Source organism: Oncorhynchus mykiss, chromosome 5, assembly GCF_013265735.2.
Source record: "Oncorhynchus mykiss isolate Arlee chromosome 5, USDA_OmykA_1.1, whole genome shotgun sequence".
Lineage (NCBI taxonomy): Eukaryota > Metazoa > Chordata > Actinopteri > Salmoniformes > Salmonidae > Oncorhynchus > Oncorhynchus mykiss.
The window spans coordinates 77,688,786-77,706,136 of record NC_048569.1 but is presented as its reverse complement, the minus strand read 5'-3'; the positions used below and the strand labels follow the sequence as shown (position 1 = coordinate 77,706,136).

The window sequence follows — 17,351 nt, the reverse complement described above, 5'->3', positions numbered from 1 at the left end:
CCAGCACATATACATATCCGACACCTATACACACACACAGAATCATTCAAATGTATTGTATGAAGCCCTTTTTACATCAGCATTCGTCACAAGAAACCCAACCTAAAACCCCAAACAGCAAGCAATGCAGATGTAATAGCACGGTTGCTAGAAAGAAAAGTTTCAAGAAAGACAGGAAGCTGGGAAGAAAACCAGGCTCTGAGATGTGTCCAGTCCTCTTCTGGCTGTGTACTGCCAAATTCTCTAAAAGGACATTGGTTGCGGCTCATGGTAGAGAAGTAAACATTACATTCTCTGGCAACAGCTCTGGTGGACATTCCTGCAGTCAGCATGCCAATTGCACACTCCCTCAAAAACTTGAGACATCTGTGGCATTGTGTTGTGTGACAAAATTGCACATTTTAGAGTGGCCTTTTATTGTCCCCAGCACAAGGTGCACCTGTGTAATGATCATGCCGTTTAAATCAGCTTCTTGATATGCCACAGCTGTCAGATGGATGGATTATCTTGGCAAAGAATAAATGGTCACTAACAGGGATATAAACACATTTTTGCACAACATTTCAGAGAAATAAGCTTTTTTTGTGAGTATGGAACATTTCTGGGATCTTTTATTTTAGTTCATGAAACATGGGACCAACACTTCACATGTTGCGTTTATATTTTTGTTCAGTGTACATAATGCAAGAAATAATAAAAAAACACAACCCCCTTTCAAAAAGCAGGATGTTTTAATACAACAATCATCAAATCCCATAAAACCTGGTTGTTGGTTGTTTCTCTTCAGAAGTACATTTTTATCGGATTCAGAGTAAAATTACGACAGTATACAAGCATGAAATAGACTTGGAATTTTCTTGTATTTAACTATCATTCCTGTGTTTGAGCATTGGCACTTGTTTCATTGAGAAGCCATACAGTTATACATGATAATAACAAAATAAAGACAACATTTTCTGAGATATTCATCCAAGCATAGCATGAGTGCCAGTCTGTTTGTGCTATCATTCCAACCTCTTGTCACTCACTTTCATGTCAAACATTTGGCTTGACAATACCAGCAATGGAGTATGCAAGAACACAAACAGATCTGAGACCAGGCTAATCCAATATAATGGACCAGACCAGTTTCATTGGGTTTATGGGTCCAACTGCTTGCATTTGTCTTTCAGATGTCAAGGCCTTGTGTTTTCAGGAGTAGAGGATAATGCAGGAGAAGAAGCCATGCGAGGGGAGGGAGCAGGAGGAAGTGGTTGAGCACAGTAAAGTTTAAAAGCGGGCGCGGATACGCTCCAGAGGGTCGGTTTCCCACAACTTGGGGTCCCAGGCCTGGAACCAGCCGGTGAAGGTTGGTGGTTCCATTCCCTGCTTGATCGTAGTGATGGCAATGCCCCGGCGACCAGAAGGGTCCGAATCCACATAGTCTTTGGCTAAAAGACAAGAAGAAAGCTCTACATTAAGCTCCATAGATCAGTTTCACAAACTCGGTCTTGGCCTAGCACTACACGTCTGATTCAAATGATCAACTCATCATTAAGCTTTGATTCTTTGAATCTGCTGTGTAGTGCTAGGGAAAAAACTAAATGGGGGGGGGGCCAGGACAGAGTTTGTGAAACCCTGCTATAGATTGACATTTTTTGTTAGTGACTACACTGAGGTAGTGATAGCGTGTATGCATCAACAATGGCCAATTGATAAATAATCTATCGTACCAATTTTTGCTGATCCGGTCCTCTCCACCTCATTGGCTTCGTTGCCGATCCAGAGGAAGATCTGTAAAAGTAATATAACAATTTTAAATGACTAGAATTGCCATTCCCATTCAAATCAATGCTCCTTGATGGGTGGAGTGGCGGCCATATTGGGTGTACCCATGCCAGGAAGTATTTCATTCTATTTCTATGGCTTCAACCCTGCGCCCTCAGGGGATCATGGGATAGAGAAACAATAAAAGCAGAATGTGGAGAGGGATTGGAGGATTGGACCACTTCCTTTAAAAACTATCATGGCAGGACTTCAGTTGTATCAGAGCCACTGGGATCATGTGGATTATACTGTATAATGGTCTTCAACATCAGGCCAAGACCTTACCTGATCCCAAGTGTCCAGAAGCATGACGTCATCAGTTGCCAAGTCTGACTGGTTGAAATCTCCAGGCACCTCCTCAGCCTGAGAGAGAGCGAGATGAATACAGAGTATCCTTCACAAGAAAATATTCCATCCCTACACTAAGAGAAATCCACCCTCTACTCACTATGAGCCTGCCAGTCTTGTTAGAGCAGCCAAACAGGCGTGGTGGCTTAACCATCTTCTGCAGGCTCCTAGAGGTCTGGTACTCCTTCTTCCCTCCCAGAGCAGACCAGAACCCAGCTGGGGAAGGATGCAGAACAATACAATATGGTACATCAGAAACACTCATCATACCAGTATGGAAAACAAGTTTAATTTAATGCAAATGAAGGAAATCTGAAAAATTAACTATAAAGCGGCCGGCAATGACATTTGCCTAAAAGACAAAAAGTAGCTTTAGAAAAACAAGAATAAATTGGAGTAATTTTGTAATGACTATTCATATGCATTATTTGCTAATAAAAGTGTTACATTAAACGTATTTCAAAGAGAAAGTAAATGAATCCTATCATCACTAAAATATGTTATGCCTGTGATTAGGTGTAAGACTAAAACACCCACCTGGCTCCTTGCCCTCTGACACCTCAGTGGCACTTCCTCCTCCCAGGAAAGTGGTGACATATTGGGCTGCAGCCAGCTCCTCCTCAGTGGCCCCCACTCCCCTCCACAGGAACACAGTGTTAGGGGACTTCAGCACAAACACATCATTGGTGTTCAGGAATGCAGCAGAGGGCTCCACCTGGATAGGAGAGAATGGGAGCGAGGGAGTGATAGTGAGAGAAAGAGAAGTGGTGAGGTACTCCTATCCTATAATCCTCCTCAGTTACTTTATTAACTGTACGAATATACATTTTTCCTTTCTCATATTCCTTATGTAACTTCATAACTTCTGCCCTAATTTAAAGTAATCAGGATCATAAAAAAATATCAGTGGTTAGTACTGTAGTTTGTGTATGTTGTGTGATCACCTAAACCTACATAGGCCTTCAGTGTGTGTGTGTGTGTGTGTGCGTGTGTGTGTGTGTGCGTGTGTGTGTGTGTGTATGTATGCAACCAATACATTTAGATTTGATTTGTATATGTTGTATGACTGACTGACCTCTACAGCCCGTGTGGCCCTGGTGGAGCTCTGGCGGATGTGGAAGAGGCGTGTGGAGCCCACCCTGCTCTGGCCTCCCTTACGGGACGTCCCCCCCAGGTGGATCACCATGGGCTTCCCCTTGAAAAGACTCATCAGGTGGGCCGGCTCCTGGCCCTGAGTCACACGCACCTGGAGGAGAGAGTAGGAGAGGAGACACTTCAGCACATCCGTCAAACCACAGATTAGGATCGACACACACACACAAGAGGCTGGAACCTGCACTGGGTCATCCACAGAGCAGTGCCTCTGGAGCCTTCACAAGTTCAACCATTTAAGTCAAGACAATGATATATAGAGAACCACTTTTTATGACATATGTGATGTGATTAAAGAAGATATATATGTTATGAATAGTGTCTGAATTAGTATTTCACCTGGACAGGAGACCCTCCCATGGAGTCATCCAGCCTGACAGTCAGGAAGGCGGAGGCAGCCAGCTCATCCTGAGTACACTTCAGCCCCTGCCTGCAATCATCAATCAATCAATCTTACAGGGATATGAATAGGGACAAACACAGAGAACAGATGTGTTCCTGCCTCCTGCAGAGTTAGGCCTATAGCTTAAGCATGATTATGTCTCCCTCTTGTGGCGATATGGTGAACAATACTCACCAGGTGTAGATGATGTGCTGCTCCCTGCCTCCCAGGCGGTAGCTGTACAGTACCAGGTAGCAGTCACCTCCATAGAACTGGCCATAGCTGGAGGGGTCCACTGGCACCTGGTCACCATCCTCCACACGCCACACCTGAGGAGGAGATCCATCTCCTTTACATTACGACATACACTGAGTGTACAAAATATTAATAACACATTCCTAATATTGAGTTGCACCTCAACTTTTGCCCTCAGAACTGCCGCATGGACTCTACAAGGTATCGAAAGCGTTCCACAGGGATGCTGGCCCATGCGGACTCCAATGCTTCCCACAGTTGTGTCAAGGATGTCCTTTGGGTGTTGTACCATTCTTGATAGGGGCGCAACTTTGGTTTTAGAAGTGGGGAGACAAGTTACAAGAGTGCTCCACATCCCACCAGCAGAAATAACCTGGCAGCTGGCAGGGAGAGGTGGCATGACACCAGAAATGAAACCTAATGTGTTCATAATGTTTTGTACACTCATTGTACTTCTCCCAGTGTGTCATGTTCTACATTAAACACACCAGAAGTAGTAGAGTTACATCAGTATTTCCCAAACCTCTCCTCCAGTACCTATGCAAAAGATACATTTTAATTGAATGCATTCAGTTGTACAACTGACTAGGTATCCCTTTTCCCCAGCCAGTGCCACTTGTTTTAATAGTCCTGAGTTAGATCATTGTATGTCATCACTACTATCTTCCAGCCGTACCTGAACCTTCCCGGATCCGTCATCCACCATGCCATGCTGGGCTGCCATGGTCTTGTTGGTGTGCAGGCCGGAGGAGTCAAAGGGGACCTGCACCACCCTGGCGATACGCCCCAAGCTGTAGGCCTGGCCTGGGCCCGTGGTCTGGTCCTTATCCTTCCAGTTACAGAAGAACTGCTTGAACAGGGTGGTCTCTCCTCCGCCTGGCAACACCTGGACCTGTAGAATTAAATAGAGTAGACTTCAAAGGACTTTATCAATCCACAGATCTGAGAGGATGTTGATGGGATGTGGAGTGGTGGCTGTAATGGAATGCCATTCCCTTTATGTATGGAAAATGCCGGACCAGGGGGACTAACATGTGTTCTTCCGGAGTTGGCGGTGTTACCACTTGAGACTAACTTCCCAAACATGGGTACAAGTTCAGAATATTCAAGGCAGCAGTAGTGACGGGGGAGAGGTTTGATGTAACGTTACCTGGGTGTGTCTGGGGTACTTATTCTCCTTGATAAACTGCTCTGCGGCCTTCATGGCAGCATTGCGTTCAGCTGTGTTGGCACTAGGTCCTTTCCAGATGAAGATCTTGCTGTCCACTCCATTGTCCAGAATGTAACACTCACTGGGGGAAAGCATTTCTTGTTTGAAGGGGCTGGTCTGGGCCACCACTGATGCCTTCATGGAGCCTGCCGCATCAGAGATCTACAATACATCTTTATTCATCAATATTATACAGCGACAACGGAAATGGCTACTTTTGCTGTCACAGTGCGCAGCGCCATGCCATAACAGGTCAGACTGGGAGCATCACAAGGCTGCAAATCTTTACCATGTAGAGAGCTCCCTTCTTCTGGTTGGATCTATCAACAGACTCGTCATCAGGGCTTCCTGCAGGGATGTTGGGTTTGGGCCCTAGAGCCTAAAAATAAACACAATCACAACAATGCTTCATGTCGTGAATAATGGGAAATAAGTCATAGACAAGTGAATTAGCTCTGCCTAAGAAGTCCCAGTGCACTCCTCTAAAAAGGTTCCAGCATTGCATAAAATACCCTGTACATAGTTTGTGACCACCATGCAACTCCTTACCCTTTAAATGCATTGAATGAGATAAGATCGTACCACAATGTCTTAGCGTGCCCAGAGCACATAATAATGGCAGATGCCAGTAACCACCCCCCTCATATTCTCTGACCCTTCCAATGTAACAGGGTCAGGAAGTGGTGGTGGTGGTGGCTATCCTCCCTCCGCGATTATCGGTGTGTGTGTCTGTGTGTGTGTGTGTGTGTGTGTGTGTGTGTGTGCGTGTGTGTGTGTGTGAGTGAGAGAGAGAGTGACTCACGTCGATGACAGCCTGTGGCTCTCCTCCCTCCTCAATCATCAGCAGAGTGGCACGGCCATTCCTCTCGTTGTCACGGACATCGATGGCCACCTGGGACGCCTTCAGACGCTCAAAGCTGTTGCACTCGCTGCCACACCACTGGAAGACGTCCTGAGAATAGAAACAAAAGCTGTCTGAATGGCCATGACTCAGACTAAGGGAAGAGACTCTTGCCTTTATGCACAGGGGAGAGTGGGGTAAGTTGAGCCAAATGGGTACGTTAAACCACCCTTGTTTATAGGAAACCATACACAAAATGTATCATTTGATAAAATATTTAGGAAGAGGTCATCATTTCATGGAGTCTGTGAAGGAAGAAACCACATGGAAAAAGTGGTAAGCAAGTCAGGCCCAACAAACATTTTTTTTGTGTTAGAGGTTTCATGATGCTTGTATCTAAACCAAAGTAGATACTTTTAAGATTGTTCTATACATCAGTTTGGGTCTCTATAAGCTACAATATGAGGTCCTAAACCTAGCATGAAAGTGCATCCTTGTAGCTGCGTGGGCTAATTTAGTCAAAATGTTTGCCTTGGGGTAAGTTGAACCAATGGTTGAGCCAATGGCAAGTTAAGCAAATTGAAGTGTTTTCTTTCCTGGGGCAATGCAAGGCAATATCGCTGAGATCTGAAGTAACAACAGGACCTGGCCTATGTTAAAAGTCTTGAAAAAAATTGTTTGTTAGGTGTTAAGCCTGTGTTAAAATATTCTTCAAATTATTAAAAGACAAAACATTTATTGTGTTTGGGAAAAAAAGCAAGATGTGGGTTTAAAAAGGTAGTGCTAGTATTTAATTCAGCACGGCTCAACTTACCCTGTCCCGGGGCTCAACTTACCCTGTCCCGGGGCTCAACTTACCCTGTCCCGGGGCTCAACTTACCCTGTCCCGGGGCTCAACTTACCCTGTTCCGGGGCTCAACTTACCCTGTTCCGGAGCTCAACTTACCCTGTCCCGGGGATCAACTTACCCCACACCCTGGGTAAGCCGTGACAGGAGACCACTTATTTTGGACATGCAATGTTTTCAAGACAGTAATGTTTACATGAATTCTGATTATTCCCAGGGATACAGACCATCCTAAAATATATGTAGATATCTTTATTAGACAGAATACTATATTTCCCTTGACGGCGTGATGCTGAATGTACAAAATGGCTCAACTTATCCCACTCCCCCCTACTTATTCATGCTCATGCATGATCCACAAAATAACAACTGGGGTATTTTACAGCCCTCTCCTCTGTGCATGTGGGATCATTGTGTTTCTGTCTATCTGCCTATGTGACAATCCCCTTATGTAGCATTGGCCAAGTTCAACACGTGAGTCTGGTTGAGGAGACTTAGTAACATATTATAATTTAGCTTAGTCTCCGATAGGCTATCCCAGCCTCACCTTTCCTAGGTCGATGATGAAACAGTCTCCTCTGTTGAAGCTGGACCAAGACATGTCTACCTCCGTGGCCCTGATGGCCCTGCGGCCCTTGATGTGCAGCAGACGCTTGACGTTCATGTCGTTGGTCACCACGTGCTGGAAGCCAGAGGCCACCCCACCTTGCTGAAGGACAGAGAATGGAAATAGTGTATCAGGTTAACGAAGCTAACAATAATACATTGCTTATAAGAAGTTTATATATATTTATGTTACACACTGCATGTTAAACTCCAACGTCATTGACAGCAACTTTGTTCAGAGTTGTAAGTAAACATTTACTTCCATAGCTTCCTCCTCTTGCCAATCCAGAAGCTAATGTAAAATCTTGCCAGACATGCAGCCATTTGGCTTTCTGGAATTAGACCCATATTTGTCCTCCATCTGTCCATAATTTGAAACTCTCCATGGCAACCCTCTATGGAAAACTTTATCCACTGTAGATGCTAAAACTTACATACACACATTACTATAAATAGCACAGTTACTTTTTTAGCAAATCCCTCTTTTGTGCATGTACAGCTTCAAATATGGGCAACGTGTCACGACTCATTAGTATTTCAATACTTTGATGGGTGTGTTGCTGTTGTTCTCACTAGAGTATTGATTAATACACATTTTACCATCCTTTAACTGGACGCTGGTAATCAGTAGCTGTGAAATTGAGTCTCATTAGTCAACAAGTTCAAATGGGACTCCACTCTACCAATACTTAACCTAATAATGAGAAACCCACGCACAATCTTTTCGATAATTACCCTTCTCTTCAAATTCATTGGGGTTCAATGTCACTGACATACTTAGAGTATAGTAGTGGGATGCATAACAACAGAGTAAGCATCTACGTGCTGGAAAAGGAAACCAAAGCTATACTGGGGTTGTCATGCGAGACACAGCGAGACCTTCAGTCATTTTTAAAAGGATGTGCAGTACTGTATTTATTAAGGATCCCCATTAGCTGCTGCCTTGGGTACAGCTACTCTTTCTGGGGTCCAAACACATTAAGGCACTTACATCACACATAAAACTAAATACAAAACAATACATAATTCAACATAATTACACCACCACATATCTACAATACAAAATGTATAATATCACCATACAACAATATATATGTGTGTGTGTGTGTAGAGTGTGCGTGCTAGCGTGTGTGGGTATCTTTATTTAACCAAGAAATACTTGAGGTTTTTCTATGGCGCTCTGATCTAAGCCAATATGCCCAATTGTCTCTCTGAGATGTTATTCTGAAATATCTAACCTTGTACTTGATGCCAGACTTGAAGTAACCCAGGAAGGTGAGAGACTCGTTGTTCTGCACCTCTCTGAACTGGACCGGGCCTCCGCCCAGGAAATCATCCAGCTGGGTGGTAAAGATGGCTGCCGCACCTTTCTCATCCTGAGAACTCTCACTTCCTGTGGTATCAGCCAATAGAGACGTGGGGAGTTGAGGAAGAAGACCAATGGGAAAGTCCATATGAACATACAGAACGGTGTAGGGTGAAGTTTCCCCTAGGTGCAGTTCTTGGGTCAGTTTAGCATTTGTCCTACTAATGGTTTAGGTTAGGATTGCTGATCCTAGATCTGTACATAGGGGTAAGTTCTCCCCGGAGCATACACAACAATACAAGGGAGGAACCTTTCAGTTCATTATCAAATAGATATGACAAGTGAACAGGCATGTATCTTTTTATAACCCTTTATAACCCATTTCCTGCACATATAGGATAATGGTTTAAGGCTCAGCCTGTGTGGCCATGGTGATAAGCTATATCAGTCGGGTAACCAGCTCTCTCTCTCACCCAGCCACATGTGGATGTAGTATGAGGGGGCAGCCGTGGTGTAGAGAAGAACGTAGCAGTCTCCGGTGAAGAAGTTTCCGTGGAGCTGTTTAAGAACCGGCTTCAGATCCATCTTCTCCACGCGCCACACCTGAAGACCAGGCTCCTTTCCTGCAGTCTGAAATTCCTTATGGAACACCATGGTTCTGGAGAGGAGGAGAAACAAAGTGACATTTCATACTTGAGCTTGCCTAAGTTAGGACTTCAACAATGTTATGTAATAGTAACCAACCCCTATCTTGATCCACTACTCTACAAGCCATCTATTTCCATCTTGATCTAATTCTCTGTTTGGTGAGTGCTATACAAGGTGACTGTTGTTACCACTGACAAACACAAAAAACCCTCAGTGATGTCAAAGATATGATGGAAACTTATGGCTCTTTATCACCTGTTATGGAGGCCTTTAAATCAAATTAAAGTTTATTGGTCGGGTACACAGATATTTGCAGGTATAGAAAAATGCTTATGCTTCTAGCTCCAACAGTGTAGTAATATTTAGCAATATAATAACAATACACACAATCAAAAATTGCACAAAATATCAGAATGAGCAATGTCAGAGTCCGTCCATAGAGCGTCTGTAGTGTGAAAGGTTCATCTATGGCGCTAATAATTGTCACCCATTCTCCCGCTCCAGCGCTCGATGTTGCCGCTCTACTAACAACCGGTCCTGGTAACCCACAGTACGCACACCTGGCAACCATCTTTATTAAGCCCTCAGTATTCAGGCAGTATTGGTTTTGTTTTCATGTCTAGTACGCTTCTCTTGTTTTTTATATCTTCAGGTTCTTTGTTATTAAACTCACCAACTGCACTTGCTTCCTGACTCTCTGCTTCTACATTACAATAATGGAAGTTGCACCTAGATTCCTAAGTCATACACTACCAGTCCAAAGTTTTAGAACACCAAGTAATTCAATATTTTTTTCATTGTAGAAAAATAGTGAAGCCATCAAAACAATGAAATAACACATATGGATTGTGTAGTAACCAAAAAAGTATTAAACAAATCAAAATATAATTTATATTTGAGATTCTTCAAATAGCCACCCTTTGCCTCGATGACAGTTTTGCACACTCTTGGCATTCTCTCAACCATCTTCACCTGGAATGCTTTTCCAACAGTCTTGAAGGAGTTTCCACATATGCTGAGCACTTGTTGGCTGCTTTTCCTTCACTCTGCGGTTTGACTCATCCCAAACCATCTCAATTTGGTTGAGGTCGGGGGATTGTGGATGCCTGGTCATCTGATGCAGCACTCCATCACTCTCCTTTGTCAAATAGCCCTTACCAAGCCTGGAGGTGTGTTGGGTCATTGTCCTGTTGAAAAACAAATGATAGACCCACTAAGAGCAGACCAGATGGGATGGCATATCGCTGCAGAAGGCTGTGGTAGCCATGCTGGTTAAGTGTGCCTTGAATTCTAATTAAATCACAGACTGTGTCACCAGCAAAGCACCCCCACACCATAACACCTCCTCCATGCTTTACGGTGGAAAATACACATGTGGAGATCATCCGTTCACTCACACCGCGTCTCACAAAGACAAGGCGGTTGGAACCAGAAATCTCCAATTTGGACTCCAGACCAAAGGACACATTTCCACCAGTAATGGTCTAATGTCCATTACTCGTGTTTCTTGGCCCAAGCAAGTCTCTTCCTCTTGTTGTCCTTTAGTAGTGGTTCCCTTACAGCAATTCAACCATGAAGGCCTGATTCACAGTCTCATCTGAACAGTTGATGGTGAGATTTGTCTGTTACTTGAACTATGTGAAGCATTTATTTGAGCTGCGATTTCTGAGGCTGGTAACGCTAATGAACTTACACCTCTGCAGCAAAGGAAACTCTGGGTCTTCCATTCCTGTGGCGGGCCTCATGAGAGCCAGTTTCATCATAGAGCTTGATTGGTTTTGTGACTGCACTTGAAGAACCTTTCAAAGTTCTTGAAATGTTCCGGATTGACTGACCTTCATATATGTCTTAAAGTAATGATAGACTGTAATTTCTCTTTGCTTATTTCAGCTGTTCTTGTCATGATATGGACTTGGTCTTTAACCAAATAGGGCTATCTTCTGTATATCCCCCCTACCTTGTCACAACACAACTGATTGGCTCAAACGCATTAAGGAAAGAGTTTCCACAAATGAACTTTTAAGAAGGCACACCTGTGAATTTAAATGCATTCCAGGAAGCTCATGAAGCTGGTTGAGAGAATGCCAAGAGTGTGCAAAGCTATCATCAAGGCAAAGGGTGGCTATTTGAAGAATCTCAAATATAAAATATATTTTGATTTGTTTAACACTTTTTTGGTCACTACATGATTCCATGTGTGTTATTTCATAGTTTTGATGTCTTCACTATTATTCTACAATGTAGAAAATAGTCAAAATAATTAAAAACCCTTGAATGAGTAGGTGTTCTAAAACTGTATATTGGCCTTTCTCTTGCATTTCAAAGAAGGAACAAATAAATAAATAAAACACATATTTTTTTTCTTTATATTATCTTAAACCAGATCTAGGTGTTATATTCTCCTACATTAATTTCACATTTCAAAGAACTTCAAATGGTATCAAGAATATGCATATCCTTGCTTCAGGTCCTGAGCTACAGGCAGTTAGATTTGGGTATGTCATTTTAGGCTAAATTGTGAAAAAAAAGGGTCTGATCCTTAAGAGGTTTTAATACACAACACAGGGCAAAGCTTCCCATCCTTAGTGAATGTTTTTCTCAGGTAAACAGAGGTAATTGTTGGCCCACCGAAGAGAAAGCCATATGAACAGAATTATTTACATAAGACAGGTGTGTTCTGTGGAATGGCCCACCATAATGGCAGCAGATACCAGGGTGTCTGTTTGCAAAACAAATATTTGTTGGCGACCAATTATTAATTTCTTGGACAGTCTATCTTTACTATGGCTGTCTTCCATCATCAAACCAAAAATGTAATGTGTGCTTGAATTTATAAACTCATGTCTTTATTACTGGAAGTATTAATGAGAGTATATCTCATATTGGACTTAACATAAAACCTGTTACTTTACTATTATTACTCCTTTATTGACAATTGTGTGTCTAACTAAGCTTTGATCCAAATGGCACACTAATCCCTATACAGTGCACTACATTTGACCAGAGCCCTAAATCTGTGTTGATCTAGGGTGGTGGTGCAAAGAGAGTGAATCAAGTGACCCTGATTGACTCATGGGAGAACTTGGAACAGTAGCTCTCTCAATTTCTCTCCAAATTGACTGTTTGGAAGACTGATCCTTTTCTCAACAATCCAGCAACTGAAAATGTACAGTACTTAAGTCCATTTCACCATACAAGTAGGAATGACATAATATCAATAAAAATGTTCCTGCAGCCATGTTTTGATTGAAGCTTCTTGTGAGATTGGATAAGAAGATACAGTTCTCCTAAGGAAGGAATCTGTAAACATATGCCCATTTGTGACCCATTTGTTCCTCTAACCAATTATCCTCTAGTATTCCCCTAGCAGCTGGTTTCCTATGTGGTGCTACTGGATGAGTTCTGGGTTAATTCTGGTAGAGGATGACTCAACACAAAACCACCTCAGAACACAGATGACAAAAACTATAGGATTCATGACCCTCAAAAACAGTAGTTCCTACTTTTACAAATGTTATGTAAGATTGAGACAAACATGATAAGAATAGATGATATATTTAATTCATTAAATAAATTCATATGAATTATCAGTCATTAGAATATTAAATTCACAATCTCATCGTGCAAAAAAGCATCAACATTCAGAGAGATACATGACAGAGATGGACTTATTTTTTTCAATGTTCAAATCCTAACTTTCCATATTCTCTAGTCAACATGTTGACACAGCAACTCAATTAAGCAATCAAATGGAGAACTGTAGCCTACAAGTATTTTTTATCTCTTTAATTCCGCTGCAAGATATGACATGACATGACTCACAGTACAAGGACTGTTTTTGAGTAGGTTTCTTTCCTCTTGGATTCATGTGATTCTAGCCAGCCGACACCCATTATAATTTAAAGGCACAGTGGCAGTAAATTCCCGAAATGATGAATGAAATAGAAGCGTATTGAAGTTCTATTTATTTTTTACTTACATTTTCGAACAGTTATTTTTCACTACGCTTGACCACTCTACACATTTTGAGTGACATCTATTTAAAATAGCGAAAGACATCCAGCCTAGGCTACCTGATATGAGTTTACAGGGCAACTGCGATATGATAAAGAATAGATCTACCGGCAGCAACATTTTACTTCAATACTTCAGATTCTGATAATAAACAACTTTATAGTTTAGTTCGTCTCTAAAGAAGCTACAGAAATTACAATGTTTCCTATTTTCCATGAACATAGGCTTTCTTTTCTTTCAGATCAATTTATGCATTTATTTTACAAATCTATGTGTATCCTTATTGTATGAGAACAAGTTGATGTAGTTATAAAATGTTGTATTATATATATATTTTTTTACCTGTTAGTAGAAAACTCTCGAAGATGAACTCAGCAGAAAAGTCAGATTTGGATGTTGTGTAGTATTCCAGATTCTGAAAAGATTGAACGTGAGAGAGGATATTATATAGCTGGAGGTCAGCGCTCGGGAAAGAAGAGGCGTCTCCGGACGCGCCCCAACCCACCTGCAAGTAACAACACGTCGTAATCACACCACTACAGTCCTACATTGAGTAAGGTACCAGTCATTGGCAGCAGTGGTGGTTCCAGCTTGTATGGCTCCCTGGGCGAACCCCCACTTTAGCGCCCCTCCCCCCTAACAGCAATAAAAAACACCATTCTGCACTGTAATTTTTATTCAGACATTTGGAACAACGCAAATAAATAATAATAATAAATATATATATTTTTTAAAGACTCATAAATATCAAAAAGTAACAAAGACAAATATAAACAAATTGTAGTATATAAATACAAATAAAAAAGAGAATCAAATTATTACACTATTACCCTATTGCTAACAAAAAACACAAATAAAACAAATCCTGTAACACAAATAGAAGAAAATAACCTGATTATTACACTATTGCACTTCAAACAAGAAACACAAACTAAATTGCACAACTAATTGCATTAGTACTGTACAAAGTTAGAGGTGCGCTATTTGATAGATTCCCCGCTCGCCCTACCTCGGGCTTCCAGTGGAGAGCCCTGAGGTCAACCTACCTCGCCCCATCTCGTACTTCTGAGTGGGAGACCTTCCCAGCTCACAAACTAGATCGCGCAAATGTCACCATTCAGATATATTTTTTTTGTGTGCGTGCGCCCAATGCCGCACCGGGCAAGATGCCTATGCCTAAATCCGCCACTGATGGGCAGGAATGGAGTGCAAAAAAATATTTGTATACGTATTTATGGAACTTTACAACTATTGTCACTGTATGATAAATTCCATACATGTCAGCATTTATTCACACACCAATGCAGCACAGATCATGACTATAACATTGCCATGTAATAAACTTGTATTCGTGTGTAATAAATCCTGTTTGGAGTTTTATTTATATTCTGGTTATGTAGGAGTATGGAATGTTTTTGCTAAATGCAAAGTGGCATTTCAAACATGACAACAACTATGCCTACATAAATAACAAAGACAGCATTCCCAGTCTCTTGAGGGCCCAGTGACCTCAGTCTACACCCAACCAGGGTTGGGGTCAATTCCATTTAAATTCCAGTCAATTCACAAAGTCAACCAAGTTACAATTCCAAATTTTCCACATTGAAAAGCATTGAAGATAATTGGAATGTCAGTGCACTTCCTGAATTGACTGGAATTGAAATGGAACCCTGCACCCAACAACTATTATTTACTGAAACAGAGTACTTTGTTTCCCTTGACATCATGCATGATATGAGTAGTTAAAATAAAAGTACATTATTTTGCTTCTTGACTGGCTGCATCACCGCTTGGTAAGACAACTGCACTGCCCTCGACAACAAAGTGCTACAGAGGGTGCTGCAGACGGCAGTCTCAATATTATTTTGGCAGGACACCTTGTCCCATTGTGCTGTCTCTCACTCAGCTTAAAATATGTGCTCCAGCTGCAGACACCACAGAATAGTATTGAGGGTATAATAACAATAGGGAATGCACCAGATTAAACTTCTCAAAGACTTTAAACCCATTCTGAATGAAACTGCATGTTGAAGCACATTCATGTGTACCACTCAGATGAGAGAAATGTGGTGCTTGGTTTAAGTTGCTCAATGTCTGAGGTTGTTACCAGAATGTGAAAATCATGCCTTTCTTTTACAATTAAACAACTCATAAAACAGAGTTTCCCAAACCTCGGTCCTTGTGACACCAAGGGGTGCCGTTTTTGCCTTAACACTACACAGCTAATTTCAAATGATCAAAGCGTGATGATTTTATTATTTTTTAATCCGCTGTGTAATGCTAGGGCAAAAAACAAAACGTGCAAGCCTTGGGCTCCCGAGGACCGAGTTTGGTCCCTTCCCTAAGAAAACACGTCAAATACATACATGTAAGACACCATTCCCAGACTCTTGTGGGTTCAGCAACTCCAGTCTTCACCCTACAACAATAAATTGCTGAAACACTTTTTTCCCCCCAGGCATCATGCATTCTTTCTCCTGTTTTTTTCCACTCTCACAGTCATCAATCAGGATAGTACAGGTGTCTTCTCCTGCACGTGTTCATGTGCATCTATGGCTGACATATTCACAGTGTATCAAACATTAGGAACACCACACCTTCCTAGTATTGAGTTGCACGCACCCCCAACTTTGCCCTTAGAACAGCCTCAGTTCATCGGGCCATGGTCTCCACAAGGTGTCGAAAGCATACCACATGGATGCTGGCCCATGTTTACTCCAATGCTTCCCAAAGTTGTGTCAAATTGGCCAGATGTCCTTTGGATGTGGAGCATTCTATATACACAGGAAACTGTTGAGAGTGAAAAACCCAGCAGCGATACAGTTCTTGACACAAACCGGTGCGCCTGGCACCTACTACCATACCCCGTTCAAAGGCACTTAAATATTTGGTCTTGCCCATTCACCCTCTGAATGGCACACAAAGTACATTCAGAAAGTATACAGTCTTATTCTAAAATGAATGAAATAAAACATTTCCCCCAACAATCTACACACAATACCCAATAATGACAAATAATTTTTGCAAATTCATAATAAATTCTATTCTAATTCTATATTCTTGAAATACCTTATGTAAATAAGTATTCAGACCCTTTGCTATGAGACTCGAAATTGAGCTCAGGTGCATCCTGTTTCCATTGATTGTCCTTGAGATGTTTTATACAACTTGATTGGAGTCCACTTGTGGTAAATTCAATGGATTGGACATGATTTGGAAAGGCACACACCTGTCTATCTAAAGGTCCCACAGTTGACAGTGCATGTCAGAGCAAAAACCAAGCCATGAGGTTGAAGGAATTGTCCGAAGAGCTCCGAGACAGGATTGTGTCAAGGCAAGGGAAGGGTAAAAAAAAAAGTATGTAGAATTGAAGCTCCCCAAGAACACAGTGGCCTCCATCAATCTTAAATGGAAGAAGTTGTAACCACCAAGACTCTTCCTAGAGCTCAGACAAACTGAGTAATCGGGGGAGAACGGCTTTGGTCAGGGAGGTGACCAACAACCCAATGGTCACTCTGACAGAGCTCTAGAGTTCCTCTGTGGAGATGGGAGAAAGACAACCATCTCTGCAGCACTCCACCAATCAGGCCTTTATGGTAGAGTGGCCAGACGGAAGCCACTCCTCAGTAAAAAGGCACATGACAGCCCGCTTGGAGTTTCCAAAAAGGCACCTAAAGACTCTCAGACCATGATAAACAAGATTCTCTGGTCTGATGAAACAAAGATTGAACTCTTTGGCCTGAATGCCAAGCATCACGTCTGGAGGAAACCTGGCACCATCCCTACGGTGAAGCATGGTAGTGGCAGCATCATGCTGTGGAGATGTTTTTCAGCGACCCTAAGCACACAGGCAAGACAACTCAGGAGTGGCTTCGGGACAAGTCTCTGAATGTCCTTGAGTGGCCCAGCCAGCGCCCGGACTTGAACCTGATCGAA

At 42.2% G+C, this 17,351-nt stretch overlaps 1 protein-coding gene across 1 annotated transcript; it reads right to left on the bottom strand.

Moving 5' to 3' along the window:
• Positions 1-593: 593 nt before the first annotated feature.
• scinla (scinderin like a) lies at positions 594-13,963 on the bottom strand. Its single transcript, XM_021604436.2, has 16 exons — positions 13,758-13,963; positions 9,227-9,411; positions 8,686-8,840; positions 7,389-7,550; positions 5,956-6,105; positions 5,443-5,532; positions 5,094-5,315; positions 4,620-4,835; positions 3,884-4,017; positions 3,646-3,736; positions 3,230-3,400; positions 2,692-2,869; positions 2,255-2,370; positions 2,092-2,169; positions 1,713-1,773; positions 594-1,430 (listed from the first exon to the last, which is right to left on the bottom strand). Exons 2-16 carry the CDS (start codon positions 9,405-9,407, stop codon positions 1,270-1,272), a joined length of 2,166 nt encoding a protein of 721 aa, XP_021460111.2. The 5' UTR covers positions 9,408-9,411; positions 13,758-13,963; the 3' UTR covers positions 594-1,269.
• Positions 13,964-17,351: the final 3,388 nt, after the last annotated feature.

What these genes read in the sequence shown, in the direction of transcription:
- scinla (XM_021604436.2), bottom strand. Translation starts at nt 9,407, where the DNA reads ATGGTGTTCCATAAGGAATTTCAGACTGCAGGAAAGGAGCCTGGTCTT. An exon ending in GGGCCACACGGGCTGTAGAG is followed by an intron (nt 2,870 to 3,229) that starts GTCAGTCAGTCA and finishes TCTCCTATCCAG; the next exon opens with GTGGAGCCCTCTGCTGCATT. An exon ending in GACCGGATCAGCAAAAATTG is followed by an intron (nt 1,431 to 1,712) that starts GTACGATAGATT and finishes CTTGTCTTTTAG; the next exon opens with CCAAAGACTATGTGGATTCG.